General features: G+C 46.3%; 1 protein-coding gene across 1 annotated transcript; it reads right to left on the reverse strand.

Annotated features, from left to right (window-relative positions):
- Positions 1-13,189: 13,189 nt before the first annotated feature.
- On the reverse strand, positions 13,190-13,309 carry LOC124652022 (small polypeptide DEVIL 4-like). Its single transcript, XM_047191043.1, has one exon. It carries the CDS (start codon positions 13,307-13,309, stop codon positions 13,190-13,192), a length of 120 nt encoding a protein of 39 aa, XP_047046999.1.
- Positions 13,310-15,970: the final 2,661 nt, after the last annotated feature.

Raw genomic sequence — 15,970 nt, forward strand, 5'->3', positions numbered from 1 at the left:
TGGAACTCGAGAAAATTTCAGGAAGTAGAAGCTGGAGTTTGAAGTTATCGATTTTCCGCCACAGTATCATGCTCTCTTGAGACGACCCGCATACGCCAGATTCATGGCTGTGCCGCATTATACATACCTATTATGGAGGATCTCTGGACCCAATGGCCCGATCACAGTGAAATGAAGCTTTGCTCTGGCAGATAAGTGCGACAAGGATTTTCACAAGCTCTCCGAAACCTTCGGGATGCAGGCTAAGTATGAAGCATCCAAACTCGCCACCAACTACGACGTGTTACCTGACGGAGGTAGATCCTTGCAGGAGCAAGCTTTCGACACCTCCAAGAACTCTAAGGAAGTGCAGATCCACCTGACAGATCCAAAAAAGATGACATCCAACGCGTCCAACTTGGACAGCGCATAGGAAAGCGCGCTCGTCGAGTTCCTTTGTGAGCGCTGGGAAATCTTTGCATGGTGTCCAGCTGACATGCCAGGAGTACCTAGGGAACTTGCCGAGCACCCTCTCAATCTGGATCCAAGAGCTAGACCAATTCGATAACCTTTGAGGCGATTCTACGAGCCAAACCACAAAGCCATGCTATCTGAGATTTGTCGGCTCAAAGAAGCGGGTTTCATCAAGGAGCTGCACACTGAGGCCACATGGGTCTCTAACCCAGTGCTGGCCCCGAAGAAAAACACTGAAGTCCTTCGCATGTGCGTCGATTTCACGTGTCTCAATAAAACTGTCCAAAGGATCACTTTCTCCTCCCGAGGATCGACCAAATTATTGATTCCACGGCAGGTTGCGTACGTCTTTCCTTCCTCGACGCGTATTCTAGTTACAATCAGATCCGCTTGAAAGGAGGAAGTGGGCATAGCCTAGTGGTTGGGCCGCAGTGGCGCACCCCAACGACCAGAGTTCAAATCCTGCCAGGAACGAATTTCTAGAATTCTCACGCCGAGGTCCCGCTTCTACTATATCATTTAGTGTCTAGTTCCTCCTAGCACTAATTCATTTTTTTCAGATCCGCTTGAAAGAAGAAGATGAAGTCAAAACAGATTTCATAACCCCTTATGGTGTATTCTGCTACAGAACAATGCCCTTCGGGTTGAAAAAAGCAGGAGCCACATATCAGCGGATGATTGAGAAGTGCCTGGCCACACAGATCGGAAAAAACGTTCAAGTGTACATTGACGACGTCGTCATAATAACAAATCAAGGATCATCCCTGATCGATGATCTCAAGGAAACCTTCGACAACCTCGACAAGTTTCGCCTCAAGCTGAACCCAACAAAACGTTCCTTTGAAGTTCCTGCGGGAGAATTTCTCGGATACTTAGTGTCAGCCAGGGGAATTGAGGCCAACCCCGAGGAAATACAGGCTATCTTGACGATGAGAAAACCAACCAAGCTAAAGGAGATACAGCAGCTGACTAGACGAGTCGTAGCTTTGAGCATATTTGTCGCCAGGTTGGGAGAAAAAGCGCTGCCTTGTTACGCGCTAATCAAGCAAGGGGAAAATTTCGAGGGAATGAGGAAGCATACAAAGCTTTTGAGCATCTGAAGCGAACTATCTCGACACCACCAGTGCTGGTGGCACCCCAAAAAAAAGAACCGCTACTGTTATATATCGCAGCCACACCTCAGGTGGTCAGCACAGTCCTCGTGGTAGAGCGAGAAGAAGAAGGGAAGATTCGCGGGGTTCAGCGGCCGATATATTTCCTTAGTGAAGTTTTATCACCATCCAAACAACGCTACCCGCAGTATCAGAAGCTAGCTTATGGAGTTTTCATGTAACACTTCCTTCGTGAATTTGCCGACATCACGCAACTGCCGTCAAGACCCCGTTGCGCCACGCTGTGGAGTCTCACCGTCGTCGAAGCGCTAGGAGGGGAACGACCACTAGTACACTGCGATGCACACCTCCAAGACTGTTGCCCCAAGGAGGGGAACGATGAACAGGCCTCGCTATCATTCGATCCATAGACCTGGGGTTTCCCCTGGAGGGTATCAGAAGGAGATGGGAGATTCACCTCAATGATGCCTTCAAGAACGCACAAGTCATCGCCATCTCTGGCACCGGCCAAAGACAAAACCTAGGGTTTTCAACCGGATATGCCATACCAAGATGCCGTCCCGCCACTTGTACATCGGAGTAACCAAGCCGACCACCTCCGGTGGAAGGAGGAGACCACCCCGCATCCACTGACTGGTCAGCGAGACCTCTGCAGCCACCAACTCCGGAACAACACCCCCTCACCGGGACGGCGATAAGCACCGCCGGATGGAAGGGAACGCCGCTGGAAGAGGGACTCCAGGGGGCTCGACAAGAGCTGCCAATCATGGCCCCGTCGCCAAGGGCACCTGAGAAAGCCCCCGCCGCCAGCCACCACCGGGCGCCACTACCGATCCGCATCCTGAAACCACGGCATTCCGCGACCAGGATGGCGCGCCACGGCGTCTGTGGCGTTGTCGGCAAAGCCGCCCGCCTTTTTTTCAAAATGGGGCGCCCCGCCGTGGCGCCCGGCGGACCGCCACACCCAAGCCTAGGTGTCGGCTCGCGCCGATTCCATGAGCAAGAGGACGAGGAGATCTTTGCTGACGCCGCAGATCAGGCTTTGCCTGGCCGTGTATAGAGGCGGCGGTGAGGGAGGAGGAGGGGAGGGTGATGGTGGCAGGGTGGTTAGGGTGAGAATTGCAGGGTAAGCATTTGTTTGTAAGCAGTCCATGTTAGTGCAGGTAAGCATCTCTTTTTAATTAGTGAATGCTAGTGCAGAGAGTCGATCAGGCACAGTTAAACTTCAACAAAGTGATGACTGATGAGGGACAAACCTATATTTCTCCAAGTTATCAAAGTTAGAGACCTTCGCAGTACTAGGAAAGCAAATGTTACCTTTCCAATGCTATTTGTGAATGTGAAAAATTAGGTATGCTTGGCAAAAAGCACGCATTCTGTCAACATAATTTTAGTAATATGGAATGTGTACAAGATTTGGGACAAAGTGTTATCATACTGAACTGAATATTTGTTTTCTTTCCTCCAAAATTTATTTAAATGCGGGCAGGACCACCTCTGATGTGCCGACCTCTGCCTAAGCTGAATCTGCCTTTTCATGTTCTGTTACTATAGCTTAGGTTTGTTCTTGATTGTTAGGTTTTGTAGACCTGTTTCTTGCTTTATCCTTTCTATCAGTTTTGAAGACCTTTGGCTTTATTTGTTCTTGTTGTACGTTCACCATCATGGAGTACTCCTTATAATCTAAGAGTTCTTTATGGCATTATTTAGATGCATGCTCAAGAAAAAACAATTATAGGGAACTCAAGTATGTACAGAGTACTAAATTTCAAAATTTGGAAATCTTACCTCTGACACAACTAAAAGTACAACATCATAACAATTGTCATCATGGAAAAGCAAAAGGCATGTCTGATTGTGGAGGGAATAGAATAATTCCATCAGCAAGATATCACTTGGTATTGAGTATATACTGCAATCTCCTGCATGGCTTTACATTCCAGCCTCTCTGATCTTAACAAGAAGGATAATGCATGCATAATTTCTCTTTTTGTATCTGACAAACGTTGTAGCAGGCTAATCCTCTAAAAGACATGAGTTTATAGGAAAAATCTTGCTTGAAGGACCAAGATAAAAACAAGCCAGAGCCAAGTAACCAACCATGTGAAGAAAGATCTAGAAGATGTGCAATCCCCAAAAGAAACCCCCAAAAGGAGGGATAATCTGCCTTTGTCTTGTTAGGAACTGTAGAACAGTGAGAGCACTTATCATCAGGCTTTATTTCACAAACGAGGAAGTCACTATTGTACTTTGCGAAAAGCTCTGTGCTCCCACAAGCACTAACACAATTATCACCTTTTGCAAAAACCAAACTCTCATTTCAGCTATGATATGGTCTCAAGTCTCAGCTATAGAAACGTTTGCTCCGATAAAAATAAATTGCTCCAATGCGTTTATGTTTTGTAATTTTGATCTAGGAAACATGAGCAATTTATCGAAAAAAGGAAACATGAGCAATCTGATCAAGGATGCATCGAATGTGAAAACCTGATCCATCCAGTAGGATTTTAACTCATCATCTGTCTTATAAACAGCTTAGCTATCGCGCTCCATGCCAGTCTGGTGAGAGGATAGTGGAGTGAAAATTCAGAGCAATTGGTAGATTCGGCATCAAGCATCAAAATATGTCAGAGTCAGACATGGAAATCGTACCAACTAATGATGGAAAAATCAATATCAAGGCTTGATTTCACTAACTTGAAGAATTGAAAGCCAGAAAGTAAGGGAGGGGTAAACCTCCGAATTTCTCACAAAACAATGTCAGGGAAGGAGGTAGAAACATTACTCACATCATTTTTCATTAATTTCAATTCTTAATATCTTGACAAACAATGTACAGCTCTTGCATACATCACAGATACAGCAAACAATTTGAGCCAATAGACTAGCCAGTCAGAGAGATTAGTACGAAAAAATGTGAAGATTTGTTCCCAATTTCTTGGTCGATCATGCCAGGTTAGGAGCATCATGACACATCAACTGATGATGTAGACCCTAGCCTTTTTCTCCTTGAAAGCCCTATATATTGAGCCCATTAGGCTTCAGATCATGATCACCCACCCTCATGTTGATCATCTAGAGAATCTTTCTCTTTTTTGGCTATGTGCATCCGTAATGCAATTAGGGCATTGCGTTGTTGCAGAGGTTGGGTGTAATGGATATATTTTGATATTAATATATTCCCTTTATCAAAAAAAATGTTAGAGAATGTTTCTGTTTTGGATTTGAGATTCCAAACTCTGGTTGTGTTGGGTTTTGGAGTTTCTAACGTTGTGGTTTCTATTGGAAGTTGCCATGACATTTTTTTACAGGGTAGTTTCCAGTGGTGCGTCTCCCGTTTATCCCTATTTAGATGGTTGATACATGTATCGACCTTGAGTGATCCATGAAAACTTGTAATAATTTTAACGCTGTGACTTGGCTACTTTTTAATAAAGAAATAAAGGCCGTATGCATCTTTTCGATGCAGAGGCAGGGGTTGATCCACATTTAGAAAAAAAAAATCAGAGCACCAGTGTTAACTCCATGCATATTTTTCGATAATGGGAGCTTTATTAACTCCATGCATATGAACACATACCCTTTAATTAACTTATCACTGAGTCCGTGTATGCATAAAGAAAAGAAAGTCTTATGTGATCTTGGAATAACGTAGTTGAAGTTCCTGATGCCTGGTTGACCCAATGATAAATAATAGACTATTCACTTTGTGCATCATCTGCACCGCACAATGGATAAATCAGAAAATAATTTTTTTGATAAGGATGACTAAGCTAGGAAAGGGATATCGCATAGAGGCACTACAATGTGTGCCAATGAAATTCATGCCATAGTGCGTACCTAAATTTAGTTTTTATTCAATGATTAAACAGTGCAAATATATTGCCAAGGAAAAAACCATTCTTATTTTTTCCACCAAAACATGAGAAAATTAAGTAACACAACATGGAAAGCATATATCGTCGACGATTGCTTTACTGACACAACATGGGTTGTCTGTATTAGGGACAATCTGAACAGATCATGCAGGACACTTAACTAAGGCAATGTATACTTCCGCTCCTGAAGAATCTGAATGAGAACCAACGGCTGATGGTCCTAATGGTCTTGTGGCGATGTTGGCATGTCCACAATGAACTTACACACGACAAGAAGCCCCCCCCCCTGGTTGAAACCTCTAAGAGGTTCTTATGCGGCTATGTGGAAACTCTATTGACATTTAAACAGTTCCCTCAGGTAGATGTTGTTAAAGGAAAACAAGTGATAGACATTTTAGGGGAAACGCAGAAACGGGAGAAGAAGAGCAGTTTGCTTCAGACACCGGAGAAATGGAGACCGCCAGAGCCTGGGACGATGAAGCTCAATGTCGACGGAAGTTGGGTCCAAGGTTCTGGATAGACAGGTACGGGAGCAATCATGCGAAACCATGTAGGAGAGATCATGTTTTCCGCCTGCAGATCACTAAAGGCTTGTGGATCGCGCTGGAAGCTGAATTAGAAGCTTGTGATGAAGGCCTGAAGCTGGCCTTGAGTTGGTCGAATGAACCCATAATTGTTGAAATGGACTGCTCTACGGCCATCGCTATGATTAACACAAAGGAGAAGGACCGGTCTGCCCTAGTGCACCTGGTAGCTAGTATCAAGCATAGTATAGGAGAAAGAGATGTTCGGGTTACGAAAGTTGATAGAAGCCAAAATGGTGCCAGCCATAGCCTCGCCCATCTTGGAAGAACTTCTGGTAGGACTCAGTTCTGGCTTGGAAGTGTCCCACCTGAAACTCAGGACTGTGTAATCAATGATTGTAACATTCATATAAGTTAATAAAATCTCTTTTTCCCCGCAAAAAAAAGGCAATGTCAAACTTAGGTAAAAAAAATTGAGGAGGTAGAGAGGTCAGCACCACTGCACCAATAATTTCTACATGGGTATCACTTCATCACAGTAACTTCCACAGTCAACTACTTGTTATGCAAAGCCAGCACAGTTTTAGACGTCAACTGAAACCCTGCTCCCAAAAGGCAAGCTTGGCAGACAAACAGTTGCAAGTACGCTCTAAACAAAGCATCTGACTGACTCTGCTTATTAACCTCCAGTTATGTACATTGAACCTGCCTGTCAGTACATGCCTGCTGCTAAATCTTTAGTGGTTTTTCTTTCTTGGAAATGTTTGAACCTTCAGAATCGTAAACACAGTCTAGGGAGGAATGGAAGCAGACATGTTCATGCTAAATATCGCAACCCGCCAGCCGCGAGGGCTCCTGCAGCGCAAGGAGTCAAGCACACCACCGTCGTCCGCCAGTCAGGCTTCTAGTGGCGGCGAGGTGGGCTGCCCTCCTGGAACGAATCAGGCGTGCGTGCCTGTTCGGAAGACAATTGTGTAACCTTCACGGCTTTACATTTCGGTTGTTCTCAGATCTGTTAACAGGTGGAGAATTTCTCTTTTCAGATCTGACAAATGTTGCAGTAGCAGCTTCCCTCATCAGAGGCTACTTTTTCAGACGAATTTTGCTTGCAGGATCAAGAACAACACACCAACATCGTGTTGTGAATGAGCAACTAGTATTCACAGTGGGCCAAAGGCCAGTACATGTACAAGAGTACAATATGCAGGGAAACCCCTCACACTATGGAAATATACAGTATAGGGGACTATACACCACTAACACACCCCCCCCCCCCCAAACTCATGGTGGATCAACAACACTGAGTTTGGAGAGAAAGAAACCATGATGTGCTCTGGTCTGGGCCTTCGTGAAGAAATCAGCAAGCTGTAGCTCAGAAGGCACATAATGAGGGGCCACAACCTGTTCCTGCACAGCATGACGGACGTAGAATGCATCAACACCTATGTGTTTGGTGAGCTCGTGCTTCACCGGGTCACGCGCAATGATGATGGCACCAGTACTGTCCGATAAGAGAGGAGTCGGGGCATCAGCAGAGACACCAAAGCCCGCAAGTAACCAGCGTAACCAAGTCACCTCAGCCGTCAAGAGAGCCATCGCTTGCAACTCTGCCTCAACACTCGAACGAGAGACTGCAACCTGCTTCTTGGTTTTCCAAGCAATGAGAGAACCACCAAGAAAGACACAGTAGGCAGAAAGAGACTTGCGATCCTCTCGGATCACTAGCCCGAGTAGCATCCGAGTAGGTCCGGAGCTGTAAGGAGCTGGAGCGAGGAAAGAAAAGCCGACAGGAGATAGTTCCACGAAGATAGCGAAGGACACGAAGAAGATGACTATAGTGGACACTAGTGGGAGCAGCCATGAACTGACTCAGAATGTGGACTGGGTAGGAGATGTCAGGACGTGTGACAGCAAGGTAGACAAGACTCCCAACCAAGTGACGATAGCGAGTCGGGTCCGGAAGAGGATCACCATCAGTGGTGTCTCGACAATGCGCTCATCACCAAGAGCGGCACGAGTGAGAAGGTCCTGAATATACTTCTCCTGGGAGATATAGAAGCCATCGGAGGTAGAGGAAACCTCAAGCCCAAGAAAGTAGCGGAGAGGACCAAGATCGGTCATGAGAAACTGATCGCGAAGACGGGCCTTGACAAAGGCAATGTACTCGGGGTCGTCGCCTGTGATGATCATGTCATCAACATAAAGAAGAAGCAGAGTCCGACCACGAGAGGATGTGTGGACAAAGAGCGCAGGGTCATGTGCGCTAGGGACAAAACCAGCAGCGGTGACCACAGAGGCAAAACGCTGAAACCAGGCGCGAAGGGCTTGCTTAAGGCCATAGAGAGAGCGTCGGAGACGACATACTATGCCATCGGGAACATAGTAGCCCAGGAGGTGGATTCATGTATACCTCCTCAGTCAACTCACCATTAAGAAAAGCATTCTGCACATCAAGCTGACAGACAGACCAGTGACGAACAGAAGCAACGGCAAGAAGAGTACGAACAGTGGTCATGTGAGTCACTGGAGCAAAGGTCTCGTCATAGTCACGGCCATGCTCCTTCTGAAAGCCGCGAGCAACAAGTCGAGCCTTGTAGCGCTCAAGAGAACCATCAGAGCGATTCTTGATTTTGTAGACCCACTTGCAGGTGATGGGACGAACAGAGGAAGGAGGAGTGACAACATCCCAAGTGCCAGTACGCTCAAGAGCAGCAATCTCCTGAGCCATCGCTAGCTGCCATTCGGGATGAGCAAGGGCATCCCGATAAGAGGTCGGCTCAAGGGCAGCAGAAAGACCATAGTGAGTGGGAGAATAGAGATCAGGAGGAGGAGGAGGACGAGCACGAAGATGATGAGTCGGCTCGTACGGAGAGGTCGTCACATCAGAGGTAGAGGGCATGTCAGGAGAAGCAGCATCATCCTCACGGGGACGACGGGAGTAGTGAAAAGGATAGGGAGGGACGACCGTAGTCGAGGAAGGTGACATGGGAGAGGAAGGTGTGGAGGGTGGGTACGGTGGTGAGGGAGGAGAGGGAGGTCTGGCGGGTGGAGGAGGAGAAGGTGGTGAGATACTCGGCGGAGCAGGGACCGGAGGCACAGGAGGAGGTGAGTCAGGGAACATGAGAAAAGAGATATCAGCCACCGAGAAGGAAGAGGAGGAGGGACGCGGGTAGAAAGGACGGGACTCATCAAAAGTGACATCCCTAGATATGCGCATCCGACGACCAATAGGATCCCAACACTTATATCCTTTGTGCTCAGGGCTGTAGCCAAGGAAGACACACTCAACAGATTGAGCACTCAGCTTGGTGCGTTCGCGTGGAGCAAGAAGAACATAGCACACGCAACCAAAAAGACGAAGGGTCGAGTAATCAGGAGTGTGACCAGTGAGACGCTCAAGAGGAATACCACCCTGCAAGGCTGTGGAGGGTTGAAGGTTGATGAGATAGGTGGAAATAGACACAGCCTCAGCCCAGAAGTGAGAAGGAAGAGAGGCAGCGATCATCATCGCACAAGCCGTCTCAAGAAGGTGGCGATGCTTGCGCTCAGCCACGCCGTTTTGGGCATGTGCGCCAGGGCAGGAGAACTGGGCAAGAGTGCCCTGCTCAGCAAGAAAACCACGCAACAGCTGGGAGATATACTCACCAGCAGAATCAGCCCGAAAGACACGTATGGGCGTGGAAAACTGAGTGTGGACCATGGCAGCAAAACGCTTGTATATCGAGAGAACCTCGCTTCGAGAAGTCATGAAATAAATCCAAGTGTGGCGAGAGAAGTCATCGATAAAAATAACATAGTAGCGGTGGCCTCCCTTGGAAGCAAAAGGAGCCGGACCCCATACATCAGAATGGACCAAATCAAACGGACGCTGAGATACAGACGCACTAGTAGGATAAGGTAACTGATCATATTTACCAAGCCTACAACCCTGACAACCCTGAAGCGAGACATCTCCTGAGACAGGCCCCAGAAGACCTCGACGAAGTAAAGATGACAAGCGAGAACCAAAAAGATGACCAAGACGATGTTGCCACTGCTGAAAAGAGGAGGTGGTGGAAGCAGCAAGCACACATGGAGCGGTCGATGAAGTGGTGGAATAAGGAACATGAAGCCAGTCAAGCTCCCAAAGTCCCTGGGAGTCACGGCACCGAGGGCCAGCCCCAACTAGGGCCCGAGTGTGAGTGTCCTGAACAGAACAAGAATCAACATCAAGAATGACCCGACAACCAGAATCAGTGAGTTGAGCAGCGGAAAACAAGTTCATGGTAAGACGGGGAACATGAGAAACATCAGGAACGGAAAAGGAGAAAGTAGAAAGAGTGCCACGACTAGCAACAGGGAGGGAAGTACCATCGGCAGTAAGAACACTAACATGAAGAGGAAAAGGTCGAAGAGAAGAAAGAGAGGAAGAATCATGAGACATGTGAAAAGAAGCTCCAGAATCCAGAACCCACGAAGATGTACCTGACTGTGGAGAGGAAACAGCCGCGGAGGCATCAGTACCCGTCGAAGCAGAGCCAGAGGAGGCAAGGAGACGTTGAAGTCTCGCTATATCCTGCTCAGTGAAGTTGGTGGTGACATGCGCTGAAGGTGGAGCACGAGGAGGCACACCCCGCTGCTTCTGGTAGCAGTCAAACTCAAGGTGACCAGACCTCCGACAGTGAGTGCAGAACCGAGGAGGGCGAGAGCGACCCCCACCGCGAGAAGAGCGGGCTCCTCCAGAAGTAGCAGGCACTGGTGTAGGAAGAAGTGGTGGTGCAGGAGCAGTGGGAACGCCAGTAGCAAGAACAGAGGGTGTCCCAAGCAGTCCAGCACCGCGCAGAGCCGCAGACGAGTCTCCTCAGCACGAAGCTCAGTCAACACCTCTGAGATAGGAACACGGTCTCGAGCAAACAACTGAGCACGACGGGGCTCAAACTCTGGACGAACTCGAGACAGGAACTCATGGATCCTCTGAAAATCCATATCTGAGCGTACTGTCCGGCAACACTGGCAAGTACCACGGACAACGACCTGCGAAGGGAGTCAAGCCGGCGCCCGGATCGCCGCACTCCGGGTGTAGAACTCATCAACAGTAGAGTCACCCTGCTGAAGATCATGCTCCTGGCGCAACACAGACAAGTACAGAGAATCCCCAGAAGGTTGATAGCGCTGGCGAAGGTGAGACCACATCTTAGAGATAGTAGCGAGGCCCATAAATTCAGAAGCAAACTGTGAACACTCTGCGAAAGAACAGCGGCAACTCTAGCATCCTCATCACACCACTGAGTAAAGGTAGCCAAACTATCGCGGTAGGAGCCAAGAGTCTCTGAATAGGCAAGTACCTGCTCTTCATATGCCTCATCAGCAGCAGTCTCGGCAGACTTGGCTGCATTCCGATCAGCCTACGTAGCATCCTCAGCAAGGGCCTGTGGCACAAACGGCGGAGTAGGAGGCACATGAGCAGTGGGGTGCGGCGGACACGAGACCTCGCCAGTAAGAACACCGCACAGCCGAAGGCCGCGCATGTGGATGCGCATAAAGGCAGCAAACTCTCCATAGTTGGTACCATCAAAAATCACAGGGCACCGGGGAATACTGACATATCCAGACGAAGACGATGCCATCTTCCTTCAAATTTTTTTTTCTTAGATCACGATCTGGATCGGGATCTCAGGCTGGCCGCCCGTGGCAGCCAGGGGCAGGCGATGCGGCGCCGGAGAGGGCGGCGCGGCCGACAGCGGGGCGGCGCGGCCGACAGCGGGGCGGCGCCGGAGATGGCCGGCACGGCAAGCGGCAGGACGGCGCCGGAGATGGCCAGCACGGCCAGCAGCGGGGCGGCACCGGAGATGGCCGGCACAGCCAGCAGCGGGACAGTGCCGGCAGAAGACAGGGCGGCGCCGGCGGTGGCAGAGAGGGCCGGCCAGGGACAGTGCCGGCAGGGGACGGGGCCGAAGATGATCGGAATCGGATCAATTTTGAGCTCAAAATTCGACGAAAAAGGGGAAGAAAGAGGAAAGTGCAGCAGCGGTGGCCGAAAAGATCATCGGCGGCGGCGGCGTGGATCGAGCACGGAGTTGCAGCGTGCAAATAGCACGTAGAGCTCTGATACCATGTTGTGAATGAGCAACTAGTATTCACAGTGGGCTAAAGGCCAGTACATGTACAAGGGTACAATATGCAGGGAAACCCCTCACACTATGGAAATATACAGTATAGGGGACTATACACCACTAACACATCGAACGTATTATGAAGAAAGATCTAGAAGATGTGTAATCCTCAAAAGACAACTAAAAAAGAATGGCTCGATCACGCTTTCGCCTTCGTGAGAACTGTAGAACAGTGAGAGCACTAATCGTCAGGCTTTTCCAAAGTGGGCGTTTCACTAGGATGACATCAGGCTTTATTACGCAAACGAGGAAGTCACTGTTGTACTTTGCCAAAAGGTAAGTCCTCCCACAAGCTCCAACAGATTGATCAACTTTTAAAATTTTATTTTTCTAATTGCGGTTAGGGTAGCCAAAGAATTTGTGCGGATCAGAATGAGCCACTCAGAGGCAGATAGTGTTTTTATAATTTAGATCAGAAACTACAGCAAGCCGATTGAGATTGCATGAAAAACCCATAAACTGGATTCATTCAGGTGGGAATTAAACTCAAGGCCTATCTTATAAACCGCCGAGATATAGCGCTATGTGCAGTTTGACGATAGAAGAGTTGATTGAAGAATTCAGAGCAAATGGGACATCAAACATCAAAAACCATCAGTGTCAGACTTGGAAATGATACAGTACCAGCTAATGATTGCAAATTCCATAGCAAGTCTGCTAGTCTGACCTTTGTGCGCGTATGGTACATGCCAGATACTCCGAGCTGCGCCAAGAAAATTTTATCTCGATGCTTCGCTTTTTTATCGGACGCATCAAAATACATCGCATATTTGCAGAACAACGCCAAAAGGGCGTAGGCATAAATTTGGTTACTTGATTTTCCACCTTGCGTACCAACATTTCAAGAAGATGGAAACCTCCGAGATTTCCCAAGAAAAAACCACATCAAGAATAAAGGGTGGAACCAGTACTCACATAACTTGACATTCATTTCTAATCTTCATACCTTTACAGGTTATATACAGCTGATGCATACATCAGAGATAGAGACCAAAATTTTAGCCAATAGACTGGCCAGTCAGAGAGATTAGTAAGAGAAAATGGGAAGAAAACTGCTCCCAATTGTTTGATCAATCATGCCATCTTAGGAGCATGACGACGCATTGACGGATGATGTAGAGCCTGGCTTTCTTCTCCTTGAGAGCCCTCTTGATCCCGTTGAGCTTCAGATCATGAGCACCCACCCTCATCTTGATAATCTACAAAGTTACTCTTCTGGATTTGAGGTTTCAGACTCTTCTTTGTGTTGGGTCTTACAGTTTGCAATGGTGTGGTTTATATAGGCAGTTGCCATGTGGGCCGTGTCAGCTGAAGTGTTTTCTTCTAACTACATGCTTGTGCACCGCATATCTTTAAGTAACTTATCACTGCGTCCATGACTGCATAAAGAAAACAAAGTCGTATGTGATCTTGGAGTACTCTAGTTCAAGTTCGTGTTGCCTGGTTGAGTTGTGATATTTAATACTCCCTTCGATCCATAATAACTGTCGGTGATTTAGTACAAAGTTTGTACTAAATCTCGGACATATATTTTGGTTCGGAGGGAGCAGAATAAATAGAAATTCTAGTCTGGCTAGCTATAGTGGCCAAACATTGCGGTATCGGCTCCACTGCAAGATGAATAAATAAATAAATAAATTTAGGATAATGATGACTAAGCCTCGATCTGTGGCTGTTAATTTTTTTTATGTGCTTATTTTATAATTTATTGTACAAATTAGCCATAATAGTTACAAAAACGGGCCAAAGAGACTCTGAAATAGACAAACGTGAGTTGAACTACTGAGATAATCATAATCAAAATGCATTCTAAGCTACGAAAGGGATACCACATGTCCGCATAAAGGCACAACATTGTGTACCAATGGAAATTTCATGTTATAGTACATTTACTTAATATTCGTTTCTCATTCACGGATTAAATAACTCAAACATATCGCAAATGCAAACCTTTCCTATTTGTCCACCAAAAGGTGACAAAATTAAGTAACACAAAATGGCATCCATGTATCTGCAACGTTTGCTTTGTTGACACAGCATGGGTTGTCTGGTTTAGGGATAATATGAACATAGCATGCAGGAAACTTAACTAAGCCAATGTTAAACATAGGTTGACATTTTCTATGAGGGGGAAGAAAAGTCAGCACCAATGACTTCCATAGGGGTATCAGTTTATCACAATAGCTTCCATTGTCAACTAGTACTTATAATGCAAAGTCAGCACAGTTTGTGGATGTCAACTGAAAGCCTCCTCCCAAAAGGCAAGCTTGGCAGACAAACAGATGCAAGTAAGTTCTAAACAAACAGCACAGTCATGTACATCGAACCTGCCTGTCACTTACGTGTTTGCCACCACTGATCATTTGGTGTTTTTTCCCTTTTTAGAAATTTTTAGATCTGGAGAATCTTAAACACAATCTAGGAGAGCAATGGCAGTAGACTTGTATCCATATACGGAACTTTTCGCTTACATTAAAGTTGGCAGTACTAATTATACAAAACTTATGCATCTTCTTTTGAGTTGAAATTTTTCAATATCTATCATTCTTCTCACTATCCGCAAATGCTGGTACTACAGATTCAAATATATATATCTTAAATAATGTTTTTTTATGAGAACAAAATATATGTAGGAGTGGAACGAACTTAGCCTTCAGAAAGCACCGAGTCCTCAGAATGATGACGATGATTGTGCCTAATCGGGTTGAAGGTCCTAAACCCAACTTCTAATGTCTAGCAATATTTATTTTTCTTAACACAAGTTTAGGTGAAAGTATTCTAAATCCCCGGTTAAAAATCGGAATGAGAGGAGCGGAATTTCGAATCCTATTTGGACCAAAAACTAAAATGGACAACCTGGATACTATATTTTGTTAGATTTCTTTTTCGAGAGACAAAGAGCTAAAGCATGTTTTTATTTTAGATAATCTAAGGTTATCTCCCGGCTTCTGCTCTTGAAATGTTCAAGACATACATTGCCATGTCTTCTTCAAAAGTAACGGTCGCACGTTTAACAAATAAAACAATAATATGCCACACATTGTCTAATAACAAAAAAAAATCATCGTCTGTATAGCCAGAAAGCTGCAACCTTATTATCAAGTGCAAATATAGGACCACATACACCGAAACAAACTAGGTAGCGATTTGAGCACTAAGACAATGCCTTTGAGAAGGAGGTAATGCTCATACAGAACATTTTTTAGAAAAATCTTCTGACTTTACTAATTAACAGAAGATGTTACATCAGATTGAATAAACCAACAAAAATAAATAAAATGGCAGCTCTAAAGTTACATGAAGTCACAATCTCTAGTTCCGTCAAATGCATCACGATGATCTTCCATTAATCCAGTGAAGAATTCTTAGAAGACCATATATGAACAAGATTGACTAACCTCCAAGGTTCTGAATAGACACATGAGCACCCACCACAAGGGTGATAACAAAACCATCTAACCACGCCATGGCTCAACACACACACCTCACGTGGAAGGCAGTTAAACAGTTGTTTCATCACCGTACGACGAAAGGAGAAGACCATAATGACAATATTACAAAATGGAAGAAACCAGGATACCACTAACTCCCCGACATCACCTGTGAAGGCCATACCGGGACGAGATGGGGCCAAAACACATTACTCCACAGGACGATGCCTCCACCATCGAGACATCGCCACCAAGGACACATTAAACTACTCCCTCTGTTTTATAATTATTGTCATGGTTTTAGTTCAAATTTGAATAATCACGACAAGCATTATGGAACAGAGGGACTAACATGGAAAGAAAAAACTACATACCATGTAAAGATCAGAGGTTTCCGCCACTTCTGAGTGGCTAGAAGGC

The sequence above is a fragment of the Lolium rigidum genome, chromosome 5 (genome assembly GCF_022539505.1).
Source record: "Lolium rigidum isolate FL_2022 chromosome 5, APGP_CSIRO_Lrig_0.1, whole genome shotgun sequence".
Classification (NCBI taxonomy): domain Eukaryota; kingdom Viridiplantae; phylum Streptophyta; class Magnoliopsida; order Poales; family Poaceae; genus Lolium; species Lolium rigidum.

What these genes read in the sequence shown, in the direction of transcription:
- LOC124652022 (XM_047191043.1), bottom strand. Translation starts at nt 13,309, where the DNA reads ATGAGGGTGGGTGCTCATGATCTGAAGCTCAACGGGATCAAGAGGGCT.